We start from the raw sequence: 17,786 nt of genomic DNA, 5'->3' as shown, positions 1-17,786 counted from the left end.
CTATGATAATGTTTCATTTATAAATAAGGCACAGTAAGAGATTAACAATAATAACTAATGATAGAACAATAACAATGTACTATAATAAAACTTATGTGAATGTGATCTTTCCCTCTCAAAATACCTTATTGTACTGCCCTCACCCTTCTTCTTGCGACGATGTGAGATGATAAAATGCCTGCATGCCTACATGATGAGATGCAGTGAGTTGGAAGATACAGACATTGTGACGTAGTGTTAGGCTACTATTAACCATCTGAGGACATGTCAGAAGGAGGATCATCTGCTTCCAGGCTGTGGCTGACTATGAATAACTGAAACCAAATGAAGCAAAGCTCGGATAAGGGGGTGGGTACGGGATAAAAAAAAAAATCTGGTCCCTTTCATCAAAAGTAAAGACAAAGGCTGGGAGATCCATAATTTAAGGAAACAAAAAAGAGTTTAGACTGTCATGTTTGACTTGGCAGTGAGGTGTACAGGATGATTACCTCTAGTTATTGCTCAATTGAATTCCAGAAAGTTCAGGAGGTGAAAAGACAATGAGGGTCACCAGCAGGGAAGGTAATGGATACTGTCACCCCTTCTGTAGATGAACGGACAGGACATGAAGAGTTGAACCAATTTACTATAGGTTCGAGCGTCCAGTGCTTGATTTCATCTCAGGTCATGATCTTGCAGTTCAGTAGGTTCAAGCTCTGCATAGAACCTACTTGGAAATCTCTCTCCCTCTCTCTCTGCCCGTCCCCTGCTCTCTCTCTGTCTCTCAAAATAAATAAATAAGCTTTAAAAAAAAGTTATTGAATTTATTTTATTTTTTTAATTAATTCTGTGTGATTCAAATTCAGTTCCACTCACAAGCTTTTTTTTTTTCCTAAGTAATCTCTACACCCAGTGTGGGGCTTGAACGCACGACCCCAAGATCAAGAGTCGCATACTCTGACTGAGCCAGCCAGGCGCACCCCCCACTCATGTGCTGTCCATGTAAAGAATGGGTGTGAATAAAATGCAAATAATCCGACTTAATGGGATGTCCTAGCAGAGGGCAACCAGGATAAAAAATCAGTGAACTTAATTCAAACATAAAGGTCTGTACCTACAGAGAACACTGGCAGCCTGGTGCTTAAAGAGAGAGCTATCCACTTGGACTTCGTCCAGTTAAGAAATTTGAGACAATGTAAAATCAAATTTCCCTTTTTTTTTTTAGTGTTGCTTAAAGTATTTAGTTATGAATCAGCTTTAGCTGAATCACACTGAATTTTGTTTTAGTGTGGAGTGGGTTAAGAGTATGTGTAATTACAAATATACCAGAATGGTACACTTACCTCCCTTCAAATTAAGTTTAGAAATGAAAGAGATGTTATTCTTTTCAAAAACATAGCAATAATATATATTGCTACAAAATATCGATGAAACAGTGTGTTTATATCATTTAAAGTTTCAGTACGATTGAACATGTGTAATCAAAGGAGCCACTGATTGCCAGGACCAACTGCTTCTAAACTTTTGCCCCATTTTTCCTGTTCTTCTTGTGTAATTACTGCTTCACTAGAGTATGAGTGATTTCTTTCTCTCTTTTTTTTTTTAATTCAATGAGGCACTGCATTGTTTAAACAGTTAAATAGTGAATCCTATTAAGATTTTCTAAGTACCAGACAATAATTCATCTTCTGTTTCCGGTAATTGCTCACTGTGAAAATTCACCAAGAACCACAGTTAAGACTCTCTGAAGGGCCTGAGTAATTCGATTTTCATAGGCCCCAGGACCATTCACACTTGGAGGGTTTAGAGAACATGTCATTCTAATCCAGCTCACGACACTTCACAGATGAGGCCTTCTAGGTCCCAGGAGTCTCCGAGATCTCACACACCATCAGAGAGGAGTATCTGAAGCTAGCCTGATACTAAGAAAGTTCTGCATTCAATTACCTGTCATTATATCCTTAGAATGTCTAGCATTTACAAAGGATTTTTGAAATATAGTGAATAGGATGGCATTGATCCCCAATCAATTATTATTATTGTTATAATTGCCAATGCTGTCCTGCTTGGGGAACAGCAATACCTCATTTCTTCCTCTATCATGGGTACGATTAGAGTGGTGGCATTTCAAATATGTGGCCTTTCAAATATGTAGCGCAAGGCTATTGTTACATGTGCTTTTGTTAACAAACCTGGGTTACCAAATACGCATATTTACTATTGCCTTACAATGATAAGTTAGAATAAAAAGGAAATAAGATGAATTTATTAAGAAGTAACGTGACTTGCCATTTATTATTTGTATTTTAAAACGCAATATGCTTTACATGTCGTCGGGCATCTCGAAATTCTTAGTCATTCCTCGGTATGTCATTTTATCATTTCAAACATGGACGTTTGGGGGGGTTGTATGTTTTGAGAGGCATCTTAAAACAAAAGACTGGTCTTTACCTTTGTTTTTACGGATTATAAAGGACTTCACTGGTGGTGAGCAGCTGGAGGAGCAGAGCTCTGCCGAAGCTTCCAAATCTCCCAAGTGTGATTCGTTCCCTCTCTGCCCGCTGCCTATTGACTGTGCCTCTGTGGGCGCACTCAACGCCCCAGCTCTAAACGTGCCTGCTTTCTGCTCCCCACTGTGGCTCTGGGCCGAGTCCTTAGCAGGGGTCTACGAGTAAAAGCATGTCCTTTGTCTATACCGCATTCTTGGGTGACTGTGGTATCAAAGCAGAAGGGAAAAGCACCTCTGTCCTTGTTTCTCTGAAGAATAACACATACGATATTACCGATGATGCATTGTGTTATGAATCTCCATGCAGTGATACAGTACGTTCAGTACATTTGATTGTGTTTAATCCTCTAAACATTCCTTTGAAATATTCCCGTTTCAGAAAGATGAAATCGAGGCTCAGAGGTGGCAAGTGACTTGTCTGAGTTCATTTAGCTGTGAATGGCACCACACGACCTTAAACTCAGGATTTTTGCCTCCTTCCTCTATGTCCCAGCTGCCTCAACCTGTTGTTAATTTTATGTGAAGCCTGGATTTACTTTGGTCGTGATTCTTCGTGATATTAAATGCACATTCTTTGGTTTTGCTCAATGTTATTTTATGGTTAGCACAACAAACAAACAAACAAACAAAACCCCTAAATCCTGTCTGGCTGGAACTGCGACCTTTCATCTTTGTAAGGACAATAGGCAGGATTGAGGCCCTCATAATAAAGTGCTAGCCAGCCAGGAAGGAAGCTGGGGAAGTCTTCCTCCCAGGAGGTAATTGATTCCTAACACCCTAGGTAGCACTGAGTTTGAAGGCTCCGTGAAAAGGTGTCTGCTGTTTTCTTCTGCTTCCAGGGGGATGTGCACAGAGCCTTTATTCTCCCCACTCCCTTAGAGTTAGCCAGTGAGGGCCTCTGTGTCCACTGGGCCAGACCTGAGCATATGTAAATGAACTGAAGGCAGAGAAAAACAAATGTTATTATCTATGTGCCCCCAAATGTAATAACCTTAAAAATGTAAGAACAACAACAAACTAATTCTAAAGGAGGACAATAATTTTAAAACAGGAAGTTTAGGGGCACCTGGGTGGCTTAGTCAGTCAAGCCTCCAACTTTGTCTCGGGTCATGACCTTGTGGTCCCTGAGTTCCAGCCCCTTGTCGGGCTCTGTGCTGACAGCTCAGAGCCTGGAGCCTGCTTTGGATTCTGTGACTCCCTCTCTCTCTGCCCCTCCCCTACTCATGCTCTGTCTGTCTGTCTCTCTCTCAAAAATAAACATTAAAAAATAAAATAAAAAATAAAATAAATCTTAAAAACATAAAACACGAAGTTTAGAAAACCAAATTTATCAGGCTTAGGGGCCAGGGGAAAGAAGGTGTAAGAAGTAGGAAGTCTGGGATGACCTAGGTTTTGCTTCTGACTCTGTGCCCTTGGGCAAGACATCAAACACCCATGTCTAAGGAAGGTATGGGACTTCGTGGCCACTCAAGTGCTGGGGCCTTCCTCGTGAGGGAATACTAGTAACCAGAACCTTAATCAGATCTTTCTCACTATTGCAGTAAAATAGCTGATGCTAAAAATTAGACCCCATGGCACTAGAGAAGCAGGGAAATGAATTCAAATTCAAAAGAAAAGGTGTGAGATCTAAGTTTAGGGTTAGGTATTTCACTGAGCTGAGCACAGCACCTGACATATAGCAGGCATTTAATAAGTGAATGGATGACAGGTGGATGGACGGATGGAAGGTCAGTCCTTCCCTGGTGGTGATGGACCTGGGGACAGAGAAACCTGTAGTCGAGTCCTGATCCACATCAACACAGTGAAGGAGGCAAAAGTATAGGCCTTAATGTCTTCCTGTGTAAAATAAAACCAAGATGGCACTTCACAAGGTAATGAGGATTAAGTGAGAAAATGCTTAGTTCAGGTCCTAGTACGTAGGAAGCACACAATTTTGTGATCAGATCCTCTAAGGACTTCTCTGAGGAACAAAAAGGCTCCAGGGGCAAGAAGTGTGCAGGTCGGAAATCTGTTAGCCTTCCAGGCTTCCGCTGGACTCTGTACCTTGTCTCTGAGAGTGAGACCTCTTTCTCCTGGGACCCACAATGAGATCAAGGACTCTAAGATGAGGCCCAGAAGTTAAGTGGGCTCTGTGAGCCCCAATTTCAGCCTCCTTTGCACAGAAAACCAGCAGAGTCTTGGTCTGTGCAGCTGGGAGAAATGGACCCAGGCCTGAGCACTGCGGGTGGGGCTGCTGTCAATGTCCTTTCTGCAGGAGGATGGGGAAGCAGTGTCTGAGGTGAGGCTCAGTTGACCTTCCAGTGAAGTCTATGTGTTGACCAGGAAAGCCTCAGCTCTTTCAGAATTCCTAGGCCAGACCTGGCAACACATTTGCATGCATTTAAGATATCTCATGGAGACTTGTTGAATGTAGCTGACTTTCATAAAATCTGGAAAACAAGAGGTCTTTCCAGCAACCCATGGGGATGTTCCTCGCTCTAAATGAACAGTTTCTGGTTTAGGAAGGAGAACTTCCTAATGTTAGATTTCTCTTGGGCCTTTCCTTCTAAGAGCAGTTTTTCCCCCATAGTTCAGCTAAAATTGATGCAGGCAGAAGAGTATTAGTGGGAGTGTACCTATTAGCATACAACCATATATGTATTGGTTATGTGCCTCTAGGAAGCAATCAAAAAAACTGGCTGCTCAGCCACAAAAATACATACAACTCAGAGAAGGGTGAGGGTTGCCTTTTGTAAGGTGAGGTCACCATAGGGAGGTCATATCCATTGGGCCAACAAGAGCTCATTTTAGGACGCTGTGTTTTTTCGGTTGAGAAGCAGCCTAATCTTCCCTAACCATTCCCAGTTTAAGAGGTCTGAGAAGACTTCAGAAGTAAGACAAAGGAAAATGTTCTACAGTCTCCTCGGGGTTACCCAAGGCCGAATTCCCGCAGGCGGGGCAGGGGAAACGCAAATCAGCGTGGCACTCTCTTTCACAAAACCTCCAGAGGGGATGAAGCCATTGAAGGTCTAGGGGTGATTTCTCCTTAATACATTTTTGCTCTTAAAGAATATTCTGTGGAGCCGTCAAACAGTTTTCCATACTTCTGTCTCTACAGATTCCCCAGGTGGAGACGGTCGTAGGCCTTAATAAGCCGTATTAGTGACCACCAGAGACGGAAATCGCTAATTACGAAGTCCCCTTTGATCTCCCCCAGCCGTTTGGTTCCCGACACTGGAGGTTCAGGCATCTATTCTTTCTTAGAACTGGATGCGACTAGCGAGCCTTAGAGTCCGACCTCGGGCCTGCAGTTTAACTTATGCGCCGAGGTCTGGATCAGATTTTTAAAAATTTCCAGACTGCCCAGATTTTAAAACCAGCCACAGAGCTCGTGTGCGGCTGGAAGCTAACCAACGCCCAAGTGTCTGATTAATTTCAGTAAGTACCTCCGCGCTTTAAATTCTGGGGGCAGAGTGGGGAAATAAATTATTTAAAATTTCCAATTCACTGCCTTTCTCCCCTTCTCCATCTTCTGCTTTCAATTCGTTTGTGGGAAATGGAGTTTTCTCCTCTATGCTGGGACTGTAATGTGATTCGGGAGCACTTGTGAAATGAACAGAAGTCACTACCGGCAAACGGGACCACTGGGGCAGAACGCTGACGGCAGGCCGGAGGTGAGAGCAAAGGCTGGGCCTCCGAGGATAATTAGAAGCCAGCCTCCTCCCCGCCTGGTCTCCGTGCCCCCCCTTCATCTTCCAGGTAAGATGAATGGCCCTTCATCCATCATCCACAGCCCAGCCACCTCCCCCAGGCAAGCGGAGAATCTGCTACCCTAAGAAACCTATTAGCCCCGAATTGGGCAGCTTTGTGGAGCCAACCGAGGCTCTCTATTGTGGCCTTTGTCTGCGGAATTTAAGCATTTACATGACGCATTAGCACGGAACTCCGCGCAGGGTCGGAACACCGCGTGCCAAACCTGGCGCGGACCGCGAGTTAGCAGCTCCCTCACCCGGCTGCTCCCGGGGACCACCCTCGCCGTTGCGCCTGGGTCACGCTGTAGGCGCTCTGGCAAGGAACGCCGTACCACATCCTTCCTTGGCCACCTCCGGGCGGCTGCGCTTTGAAAGAAAGCGGCAACGTTCTGGTGGGTGAACCCGAGCTGGGTCCATCTGAGCCTGAAGCCAGAGAAATAAACTTGACTTTAATCCGGTTCTCCAGGCGGTCGTTGGGGGCTTCGCCGTTTTTCAGCTTACCGTTCGGAGCCGTGCGCTCAACGGTCACTGGTGACTCCGAATGCAGAGGCTTCTTGGGTTCTATTCGCCAGCTTGCGGGACCTGGACGCCGACCCGCGCGCCAGCTGAGAGCAAAAAGGATTCGAGCAAAAAGCGTTTAAAGGGGAGAACGATCCGCGGCGCGTGGGAGTACGGCTCTAGGGAATTTAGGAAGGAATCCGCAAGCTTTGGAGGCACGCACTCTTCGCAGAGTAAATGCAAACATTTTAGTAAGGTAAGGTCTCTGGGTATCCAATCCTTTAGAGGGAGGTGGTTCGGCTCAGAAATCTCGAGAGAGGGGGCTTTTGCACCGAAAACGTTCCCGAAGCGCCCAGAATGCACCCCAGTTCAGACAGGTGCAGGAACTTTTTGTGTGGCCACGCCTCGTTCACTACTTCAAACGGCTGCCCAGCGGACGGAAGTGCTTAGGTCGCGAGCACCAGAGGGAACCTGCGTCTGGAAGGGGCTCTCGAGAAAGAACCCCGGACCTGGGGGGCCCCAGACGCGTTCCAAACATCCCGCAGTCCCGCGTGCCCCTCGCCGCGAGCGGCGCTTGTAGCCGGTGCCCAATCAGCGCTCTTGCCGGGTCTGTGACGGCGTTCATCCCCGCCCCCCTGCCTGGAATAAAAGGCCTCGGAGAAGGCTCCAGGCTAGAGCTCCGCGACCTGCCCTGTGTCCCGGCGCGGCCCCCAGGTGCGTTTGGTAGCTTGTTGCTCACAGCGCCCGTCCCACTGACCCCGCGGTCAGCCGCCGTCGGGTCCTCATTCTCCTCAGTCCCCAGTGCGAGGCGGCCGAACCAATTTCCAGGCTTTCTCCCCTTTCCTTTTTGCTCCCCCTTCCTCCGCGGCAGCTGCAGTCCCCCGCGGCCCTGGGCCGCTGGCCTGCAGGTGAGCAGCAGCGCCCCTGTCCGGCGAGCTCGCCTAGCCCTGCCGGTGCCGGAGCGGCGGCGGTCGCCCCTGCCTCGGCCCACCCCACCCCCAGCACTCCCTTTTCCCTGCAGGATGAAGAACCCAATGCTGGAGGCAATGTCCCTATTGCTGGAGAAGCTGCTCCTCATCTCCAACTTCAAGCTCTTCAGTTCCGGGGCCCAGAGCGAAAACAAGGCGAGGAACAGTTTCTATGAGATCAGCCGTTTCCTGCGCGGCGACGTGCTGGAGGTGCCGCGGACCCACCTGACCCACTACGGCATCTACCTGGGCGACAACCGTGTCGCCCACATGATGCCCGACATCCTCTTGGCCCTGACCGACGACAAGCGGCTCACCCAGAAGGTGGTCTCCAACAAGCGTCTCATCCTGGGCGTCATCGGCAGGGTGGCCAGCGTCCGCGTGGACACAGTGGAGGACTTCGCCTACGGAGCCGATATCCTGGTCAATCACCTGGACAAGTCCCTCAAGAGGAAGGCGCTGCTCAACGAAGAGGTGGCGCAGAGAGCGGAGAAGCTGCTGGGCTTGACTTCCTACAGCCTCCTGTGGAACAACTGTGAGCACTTCGTGACCTACTGCAGATTCGGCACACCGATCAGCCCCCAGGCTGACAAGGTACACGTGTGACTTGCCTGTGGGCTCAGTGGGGACGCCCTTTCCTATCCCTGACTTTTTTCCATACCCTGGGATCAGGGATTGAGTTCTAGAATGAGTAACGACCTCTTCGGTGTCCCTACGGGAGGCCAAGTAAATAAATAGAGCTGTCGCTTGCAAGATAACCTCGAAACGCGCGGTTAAAAAGTGTGGCAATGCGGTACCGCTGCCAGCGATTCCAAGAGATCTACCCAGCTACTGCTGCAGAGGTCGCCAGGGTGTCCACCCAGCTAGTCGAAATGATAGAAGAACAGGTGGGGGTGGGGGTCAACAGAAAATCTGTCGCCGTGTGCTTACAGATTTCCCCAAGAATTGCAATAGGAAAAAAGGCGTTCAGAGTTTGTAATTAATCTGTAACCCTGTGTGCAAATTGTGCCTTTAAAATTAAGCAAGCTATGCAGGTTTTTCCGTCTGTAAAATGCAGAGAGTGAATTCCCTTTGCTTAATATAAACTATCAAATTTCCCAGTAAGAAGACGTCCGTGGTAGATCCCTTACTCCTGCGTCTGGCTTCACAGAAGTCATTTCCTTGGTATTCTGAATTCTTTCCTTGAAGGCTTTAATCCCCTTGTAGACTTCCTCATTGTTAAGCATCCTTTAAGGATTAGTTCTGAAGGTGGGTTAGATTGTTTATGGGTTCCCCAGAGAGCAAAACAATTGGTTTTCTAGAAGATTCATTAAATGTTGTAATTTTTATGGGTGCTTTTAAAAAAACAGTATTAGCATTCAAGATGATTGAATCCATCACAGAGCCAAAGGAGGGAGAATGGATTTTTTTCTTTCGTTTGGAAACCTAACTTAAAGGTAGTTAACATTTTAAACTTGCAACTTCATTCGCAATTAGAAGCTTTCTCAGCCTTCACTGTAGTTGTTAAAGAGGTTATTGTTAATGTTTGCTCTTAATGGAAACCTGGGCTATCATGTAATGAGCTTCATATTTTAGTCTTCGTGTCTAGATATTTTTCAGACCAAGAGAATGAGTCCATGCAACCACTTTTGTTCTGCTCCACATCTTGATTAATTTTTTGATCTATATGGGAAAAACCTTTCTCTCCTCTGTGGCAGAGCATAAAAGTATCATGCTTTTTATACACCGGAATATGAAACCCTAGTAGATTATTTATTGAACCGCAAAAGACTCAATCTAAGAATTGTTTTCTAAGTTAAATAAAAATGTAGTTAGAGCACTGTTCGATGATTTAAGAAACACAACTCCAGTCCAGGCCTGGTTGGAAATGAACTCCACGACATTTACAAACACTGGCTCCAAAAGTGTACAAAAGGAAACGCGTCAGATTTACTTAGGAACCAAGCAAGTTATTTCTCTAAAGGAAAACAGTATTTCTATCCAGTAATTAGGAGTTACCCTTTCATGGAACACATAGGGCACTGTATTGCATACTTCTACAAAAAAAACCAGGACAAGTGTTTTTTTTAAGGTAGTAAAATATTTAATCTGCATAAATAACTAGTTGGAGTAGTTTTTCATCTTTGGAAACTTTGTAAGGTTTTACAGAAGTGGAGAAGTGTTTTAATTGCCATTGCCGCATAGCACCTCTTGTGAAACTGAGTTTTTGTCTTCACTTTGAATGGTGTAACAAACAATTTGGCCAGAGTAGATTTCCCGGGAAATAAAATTCCCATCCCAAATTTTCCAATTCTAAGAACCAGTTTTTGGACATGTCTTGCTTGAGAGAAGAAGATCATTCACACTGAAGGAGGACTAATTTCTACTTTTCAGAATGTAAGGAATTACTTGGTCTGGGGTCTGCTTGTTGAGTTCTTTAATTACATACACTAGTATAAGCCTAACACTGAGAGTTACAAGTTGTCTCTTAAATTTGAGTTTATAAACACTCTGAATAGCACTTTCCCTCATGAAAAGCCCTGAAACTAATTTGAAAATAAATTGGAAGAACATAATTTACTTTTTTGTAGTGAAGTTCTTTTTAACAAGTTTAGAAATCCTAAAACTAAAGGGAGTTTTATATTACTGTTAACAATTTCAGTGTTTTGTAAACTATAAAGCCCTTTAATTACTATTACTATGCCTTACGCTTTTTCAACTCTTTTTTTTATGTTGCTGGTACTGCTTTTCATTGCCAAAAAATGAATGCAAATACTCCTTTTAATTTCCGGGGACTCAGTGCTCAAAAAGTGCCCCTACAAGTTTCTTAACACCTTCTAGGAATGCAGGACATTCCCTCCTGTTGAGCACCACCCGAGATGCCTCCTAGGCTCATGGCCAAGTGAACACGACCAGGACATTAGAAATATGATGCTCCTTGAGAAAATCTGCTTTTGCGGGAAGGAGTCACAATGATTCTCTGTTTTTCGTAATTAAAAATTATTAGGGAAAAGATAAAAAGAAGCTTAACTGTATGAAGACAGCTTACTCTTTTACCCAAATGCATATTCTCCCATTATCTGTCAAGCCCTTTTTCTCATTGTCCCAAAAACTTCATTTAGTTTGGTCCTCACTTTATGATTGTGTATTTGGGACTTGATGTTTTGTTCCATAAAAGGAGACAAATCATCCGTTTGACACGTAAGGAAAACAACATCGGGATAGCTGACAGGAAGTTTTGTATTTGTCTAGCAATTGTATAAAAGTATGGATAGAGACAACCTTATGGTCAAGATAGCATGTTAAAATATGTTGGTGTGTATACTCTGTCCATTAAGAATTTAGAAACCTAGGGGTGCCTGGGTGGCTCAGTGGGTTACACGTCCAACTTCAGCTCAGGTCATGATATCACGGTTCATGGGTTCGAGCCCCGCCTCAGGCTCTGTGCTGACAGCTCAGAGCCCGGAGCCTGCTTCAGATTCTGTGTCTCCCTCTCTGTTTGCCCCTCTCCCACTCATGCTCTGTCTCTCTCTCCTTCAAAAATAAAGAAACATTAAAAAAATAATAAAAAGAGAATTTAGAAACCTAGCTTTAAAATAAAAAGACATTGGGGTGCCTGGGTGGCTCAGTTGGTTGAGCATGTTGAGCCTCTGACTCTTGATTTTGGCTCAGGTCATGATCACAGGGTCGCGGGACCAGGTCCCAGGTCTGGCTGCGCGGTGCTCATAGACTCTGCTTAAGATTAGCTCTCTCTCTCTGCCTCCCACCCCCTTCTCTCTCTCTCTTACCAAAAAAAAAAAAAAAAAAAAAAGAATTTAGAATTGCTAAATCTATCCAGGACTGTATAGTAGGAGACCCTCAAAGCATATACAATGACATGCCTAGAAAAGGAGCTTAAGATCAGTATGAGTAGCAAAAGTCATATGTAAAAATTGAACAATTCATTGCTAAATTTTGCCGACAGGGATGAGGTAGAGAGAATTGTCAACACATGTAGCAGTAATAATAATTACTGTAAGGCCTTACATTTATGCAGCATGTAGAAGAATACAGAGTACTTTTGCATTAAAAACCTCATTTGAGGGGCACCTGGGTGGCTCAGTGGGTTGAGCGTCCGATTTCAGCTCAGGTCACGATCTCGCGGTCCGTGAGTTCGAGCCCCGCGTCAGGCTCTGAGCTGATGGCTCAGAGCCTGGAGCCTGCTTCCGATTCTGTGTCTCCCTCTCTCTCTGCCCCTCCCCCGTTCATGCTCTGTCTCTCTCTGTCTCAAAAATAAATAAATGTTTAAAAAAAATTAAAAAAACAAAACAAAAACAAACAAAAAAAAACACCTCATTTGAGCCTCACAACAACCTCAGTATTCCCATGGAGGAGAAGAGGGTAGTCTGGACAAGTTCAATGATTTACATGAGATTTACTCGAGCTAAAAGAGGTGAGCCAGGACTGAAGCATAAGCCATCACTTCTGTATAAAATTAGTTTTTATATTTACATATGAGAAGAATGCCTTCCTCAGGGCTATGGATCATATTTATCTTTATCTCCAGCAGCCAATTTTATGTCCCATAATTGACTGAATTTAATTTATTCAGGTAATGGGACATGACAAAAAAATTAGACTTTCTATGTCTTTAGATTCTGAGACATATAAAGAAAGTTATCATTGGTATCATCAAATTTTCAAATGAGTTGTAGGAACTGAATTCACCAATAATAGGCTAAATTCTGTTATTCAAGGTTAGAGATTCTTTTGCCTATATAATTTTAGAATATGTTATTGTTACTGACAAGCAGTATAAAGTTTTCACCTTTAATCCCAAATAACTTTTATGTGGTTACACTCTCTGTAGTTTTCTATAAAAATGCTGTATTTACAAAGGCAAGTGCCATTATGAGCTCAGTTGCCTGAAGCATCATTTCAGCTACTATGGGATGTGAAATCAAGAAACTGAACTATTTACATCTTAAATTCTTTCTGAAGTCATAATAGAAATTCTAGTTCTTCTGTTGAACAGAAAATATTTGAGAAAATTTTGCTTTACTGTGATTCTTCTTAGATTTAACTACCTTTTCTAATATTGTTCAATTTTATTTTTCAGTTCTGTGAGAATGTGAAGATAATTATTCGTGATCAGAGAAGTGTTCTTGCTTCAGCAATCTTGGGATTGGCGTCTATAGTCTGTCTGGGCTTGGCATCATATACTACCCTTCCTGCAATTTTTATTCCGTTCTTCCTATGGATGGCTGGCTGACTTCATATCCCCGTGTCAGTGTGTGTATTCTGTGTGTAAATATGTTTATATTTATAGAGCACAAATCAGTATAAGCATCTTCAAGAAAAATGTGACCTGTAACACTGTGTTCTGGATAAAAATGTGATTAAGAATCACGCAGAGTGCTTACTGTGTAAGCCCAAGAACAAAGGCTTTCTCAATCTTCTCAGGCAGTTGCATTTCAAAGCACTGTGCAAATCTTGGAAACATGGCAACTTGTAATAGAATTCAACATTACAAGAGAACCAGCCCGTAAGGTGATGGCCACAGGAGATTATTTGCGTGTTTGTTGTTTGTTTTTTTCCTCTTGTAATCCTTGCTCTTCTCTTGTTAGACCTGAATTTGAAGACTATAAGACTCCATGATTGAAATCACTAATTTTATTATAAATGTATTCTCTTTCATTGAAAAACTTATATTAAACTAAAAGAATTTCCCTCATTCAGTTGAAAACATGTTTGATGATTGGCAAAAAAAAAAATTCATAGTCTTTTTTTTAATGTATTATATGTAATTCCCAATAAGTCAAGAATATTTTCATTACTTGAAACCATGTTGGCAAAGTTAGAGTTTAATGATAAAATAACGACTGGAACTGTAGAAATTTGTGTTTTCCTGCAGAAAAAGCTCCTATAGCATCAGTTGAACAATTCGATTTGACTTTACTCACTAGGAAGCCTGGCATTCAGTTTTTTCTTTTCCTTTTATGTGTCACTGGGGTTACTTTAAACCACTCTGAGAAGTAAATGGATATAGGATTGAAATAATTTGGGTATTTGGAGTGTGTATGTGTCAATCAAACATGCAGATGTCCACATATACATAGACTGATGAGAGACCAATTTTGTTCTTGATTGCTTTAGTATCCACCAGTGTGGTTACCATAGAGCATCTGCAGAAGTGAGTGTAAAAGTAACTTTAGTCTGTTTTCTCATGTCTGTGGTATGATTTGCATATATGTCATTGGACAGTTTACCTTTTTAAGCACTTACTAATGTACTGTATAATTTTTAAAAGCCGTCAGATTTGCCTTCTAACAGGTTTCTTCATTTCATTGCAAAGTACAGTTTATATCCTTAAAAGAAGGATACCACAAAGAAATAACTATTGGAAGTGGTTTTTGAGTGTCTTAGTAACGCCAGGCATGTGAAATTGGTTACACTGAGGCTGTTTTAATATCAGAGTTGAGATGTAGTCCTGTTAAAGCAAGCGTTCGAGTAGTTTTGCAGAATTACCAAATTGTAAAAACTAAGCCACAAGCTAGACTTGCATTTCAAATATTAAAATTTCTTTATAAACTATCAAGAATCACAAAATAATGAGTCACATGGTGAGCGTTAGGGGGAGAGTGGGGTCAGTCTCTCAGTGACCCAATCAGAACAAATTTAATAGCAGATTTTACATTCTGTTGGAATTTAACATTCAGTTGGAGTTTAATAATAATTAAACTTTGTTTAATTTAAATGTTTTAAATAGTTAAAACATGAAATGGTAACACTACAGAATAAAGTTTCTCTGGGCATATTCCAACCACTTAAAATTATTTTAAGTATGTATACACTATGAGAACTCCATTGTATTAGTGGTTTTTCACTTACTGTTATTACCCTCGGAACAAGTGTTTAAATAAATTGATCTTTTAAAAACACGATGTCCTTCTAAATAAACGCCTTTTTTTTTTTTTTTGTGGATTTCAGTATTTTGGGTAGTGAAAACCACTGTCTGATGTTAAATCTGTGTTCAAAGATAATGATCCCTTATTAAATGCTAAGGGAAGTACTTAAGGTTGGAATTAACATAATTAGTCTTACTTCGTATCCTTAAAGTGAGATCCAATTCCTCATTCATTTGAGTGTTCATTACATGCCAGGCACTGACCTGTTATAATTTCATGGTCTAGAATTAATATTATTTTTAAGCTACCTATATTAGAGTGTATACAGTGCTATGGTAATACAGAAGAAGGAAAAACAAAATCTTCCTGAAGGTCAGAGAAATCTGAAGTAGGCAATGCTAACATTAGGCTGAGAAACAGCAAGAGGTGATTTTATCACATTGATGTATTTTACTACTTACTGGAAGAGGGTACTGGAAGGAGGTTTTATTTATCTAATATTCCACAACACTAGAATTTGTTGAGTTTAGGACAAAGGGAAATTTCGTTTTGTTGTGCTCCCTTTGATGAGCTGCGTCTGGAGGCAAAAGAAACATAATATCCTTGATTCTGGCTGTGGAACAAACTGAGCCCTTCCTGTGTCTCTGCTGAATGTCTCTGGGCTTCATTAGTTAAGACTCACGCTTACGATTCTGCAAGTCCTTGCACTTACAAATTTCGCTTCTAACTTGTGGAATGATACATAGTGTCTGATACAGCTTTTTGTTGCTTCTTTTGTCGCTGTATTGTCACCATATTGTCTCCATATGGTTGCCATATGTAGATGAAGGCCAAAGAGCTAGCTTGGGCTAAGATGAAATAATGCAAGTGTCGAGTACTATGCAGGTATTAGGGATGAAGAGAAGAATGAGACATGGACCTCAAAGTTTATTGCCTCCTTGACATAGAAGCATTAAGACTATGCTAGAGCTGATTTAAGGCACAGAAAAAGACATGGTTTTACCTGATGAAGCCAAAACCATAGGGACTGTGTCCTGAGACTTGGAAAAATGGGATGTGTTCCAGGGGGACAGATCTGGGCAGGATATCGTACACATTCTGAACAGTATGGACAAATGCAGTAACACTGTTCACAACACGCCTAGCACATAAGTGTGAGGTACTCGACTGTTGGTTGACTGAAGCATGAAACTGTATGGTGCATTCAGGCAGACGCAAGTGGTTCAGAGGCTAGAGTGGAGCAACGGTGCTGAGGGGAGGTACTGGAAAACGAGAGCAATGATCAGGTGGTTCAAGTCCTGTGTAGACCAAGAAGGTTGGACTTTATGAACAGGCAATGGAGGTTTGAGTTCAGAGAGGTAACTCCAAAACGTATCAAGGAAGGATGGGGCATGGGGCAAGACAGGACAAGGGGCTCTATTAGGAGACTAGTTATGGTCCTTAATCTCTCAAACTGTAATTGTGAGGGTGGAGAACAAACATGTTAAGGAAGCGTCAACAGACTAGCCAAATTCTTATATTCGACTCGTGAGTAACTATTGGTACAGTGTCCGGGAGGAGTCATAAATCCTTTCCTGCCAGAAAATCGGTTCCTGAAATATAACAATGTGGTGACTGTATGTATATTGGATATTCCAGATCTTTGTTCTGCTAGTTCTATTTCTTGGCAAGGACAAGCAAATAAGTACAGATTTGTAGTTTAATTTTGTTTTTCAGAATAGAGATGTATTTATTTTTCCATTTTCTATTTCATACTATTACTGTCAAAAAAAACCCACTTTTTTTTGAAAAAACACTTTTTTCAAGGGGCACCTGGGTGGCTCAGTTGGTTAAGCATCCAACTCTTGATTTCGGCTCAGGTCATGATCCCAGAGTTGTGGGGTCAAGCCCTAAGTTGGGCTCCGTGCTAAGCATGGAGCCTGCTTGGGGTTCTCTCTCTCCTGCTCTCTCTGCCTCTCTTTCTCTCTCTCAAAATTAATAAAGAATCATTAAAAAAAATGTCTTCCGGTAATGTCACAGGTATGTCAATGACAAAATCTTTTTATAGATGAGAAGCATATAAGAAATGATGATTGCTAATAGTGTGTTTTGTATGTTCTGTTTAGAGAATTTTATCTAACCTAGATCTATTAGTTCAATTAGTTTTATATTTGGTACATATGTGTATTAAATAAAATCAATTTGACATACATCCTGTCCTCTCTTGTCTTTGAATTTGATATCCATAAATATTCTTCTAAGCTTGGTAGCCTGAAAAATTTTGTCTCTCAAAGCTTCCTTTACTGAGCAAAGCTAGCTTTACATATTTGAAATTAAAACTATGTGAATCTGCCTTCAGACTGATAGGATCTATGTTATCTGCATCTTGAAGCCTACCTTGATTATGTAGAAAAGGTTCTGCGTCATATTAAATAACAATTCTCCGTTCCACAAAACCAAGAAGCAACAAAACAGAGCTATAAGCATGAACTCAGTCAGCAGATGTTTAATACTACCAAGGTGGCCTGCCATTTTACTCTGGCTATGGGTTGAGTGCGGATGAAGTGTGAGTAGGAGCGAATCCCAGGGCCAATCCTGAGATGTATTCACAGCTTTGCAAAGAACCACAGAGGTTACTGGGCCAAACCCTTAAACAACTCCTCACATTTCAGACATGGAAAATCAGGCACAGAGGTTCAGATACTTTGCAATTACACAAATAATCAGAGACAGATCTACAATTTGACTCCGGCTCTCTTTCCTCCATATGATGTTGGCTTCCTAAGGTCTCCCATAAATTGGACAATCTTTCCACCAATGAACGTATTAATTTCTTGCAGACCTTTTGTGTATTCCAAGCAGGGCCACAAAAGAATGAACTAGTTAGAATTTTAGTCCTGCAGTCGCTCAGTCTCATGAGAAAGAATGGCAAGTAAATAGATTTCAAAACAATGATAAGCTTGTACAAGTGTCAGAAGGGCAGAGACAAAACCCGTAGCTGCCTGCTGGGGGCCAGTAAAGAAGAGAGATGGGAAAGAATTTTCAGTAATACCTTAACTGAGTTGTAAAGTGTACAAACATTTGAAGTGGAAGAGACCTCCCTTTTCCATGCCATTATAGGCACCGGGAGCAGTAAATACACAGGCAACAGGGTCGTGAGAACCCACATCACAGTTGGGATTACTGCCAGTCACTAAGAACAATGACTTGTGTTTATGTTGTTGCTTTAAGAGAAAGGCGCCATACTACTCCACCA

At 42.4% G+C, this 17,786-nt stretch overlaps 1 protein-coding gene and 1 long non-coding RNA gene across 9 annotated transcripts in view; both read left to right on the top strand.

Annotated features, from left to right (window-relative positions):
* LOC122237937 overlaps nt 1-3,070 on the top strand; it is a 108,953-nt gene extending 105,883 nt beyond the window's left edge. For all 7 annotated transcript variants that reach the window (XR_006216723.1, XR_006216726.1, XR_006216728.1 and 4 more), the window contains one exon: nt 2,868-3,070. This is a non-coding gene — a long non-coding RNA (uncharacterized LOC122237937). The remainder of the gene's footprint in view (nt 1-2,867) is intronic.
* Nucleotides 3,071-6,634: 3,564 nt separating this feature from the next.
* Nucleotides 6,635-14,587, top strand: LRAT (lecithin retinol acyltransferase). 2 transcript variants are annotated; one of them, XM_015538410.2, is made up of 3 exons: nt 6,635-6,973; nt 7,739-8,279; nt 12,763-14,587. In XM_015538410.2, the coding sequence occupies exons 2-3, from the start codon at nt 7,740-7,742 to the stop codon at nt 12,913-12,915; spliced, it is 693 nt and encodes a 230-aa protein (XP_015393896.2). In that variant the 5' UTR covers nt 6,635-6,973; nt 7,739; the 3' UTR covers nt 12,916-14,587. The 2 variants fall into 2 exon arrangements, with proteins under 2 accessions (XP_015393896.2, XP_007084257.2); XM_007084195.3 differs by lacking the exon at nt 6,635-6,973 and adding an exon at nt 6,980-7,431.
* Nucleotides 14,588-17,786: the final 3,199 nt, after the last annotated feature.

Source organism: Panthera tigris, chromosome B1 (assembly GCF_018350195.1).
Source record: "Panthera tigris isolate Pti1 chromosome B1, P.tigris_Pti1_mat1.1, whole genome shotgun sequence".
NCBI classification, from domain to species: domain Eukaryota; kingdom Metazoa; phylum Chordata; class Mammalia; order Carnivora; family Felidae; genus Panthera; species Panthera tigris.
This window is presented reverse-complemented; position numbering and strand designations above follow the sequence as displayed.

Bases quoted from the DNA above. Each gene is read 5' to 3' on its own strand.
- LRAT (XM_015538410.2), top strand. From the start codon at position 7,740: ATGAAGAACCCAATGCTGGAGGCAATGTCCCTATTGCTGGAGAAGCTG. The intron at 8,280-12,762 runs GTACACGTGTGA...TTTATTTTTCAG, and splicing joins TCAGCCCCCAGGCTGACAAG to TTCTGTGAGAATGTGAAGAT.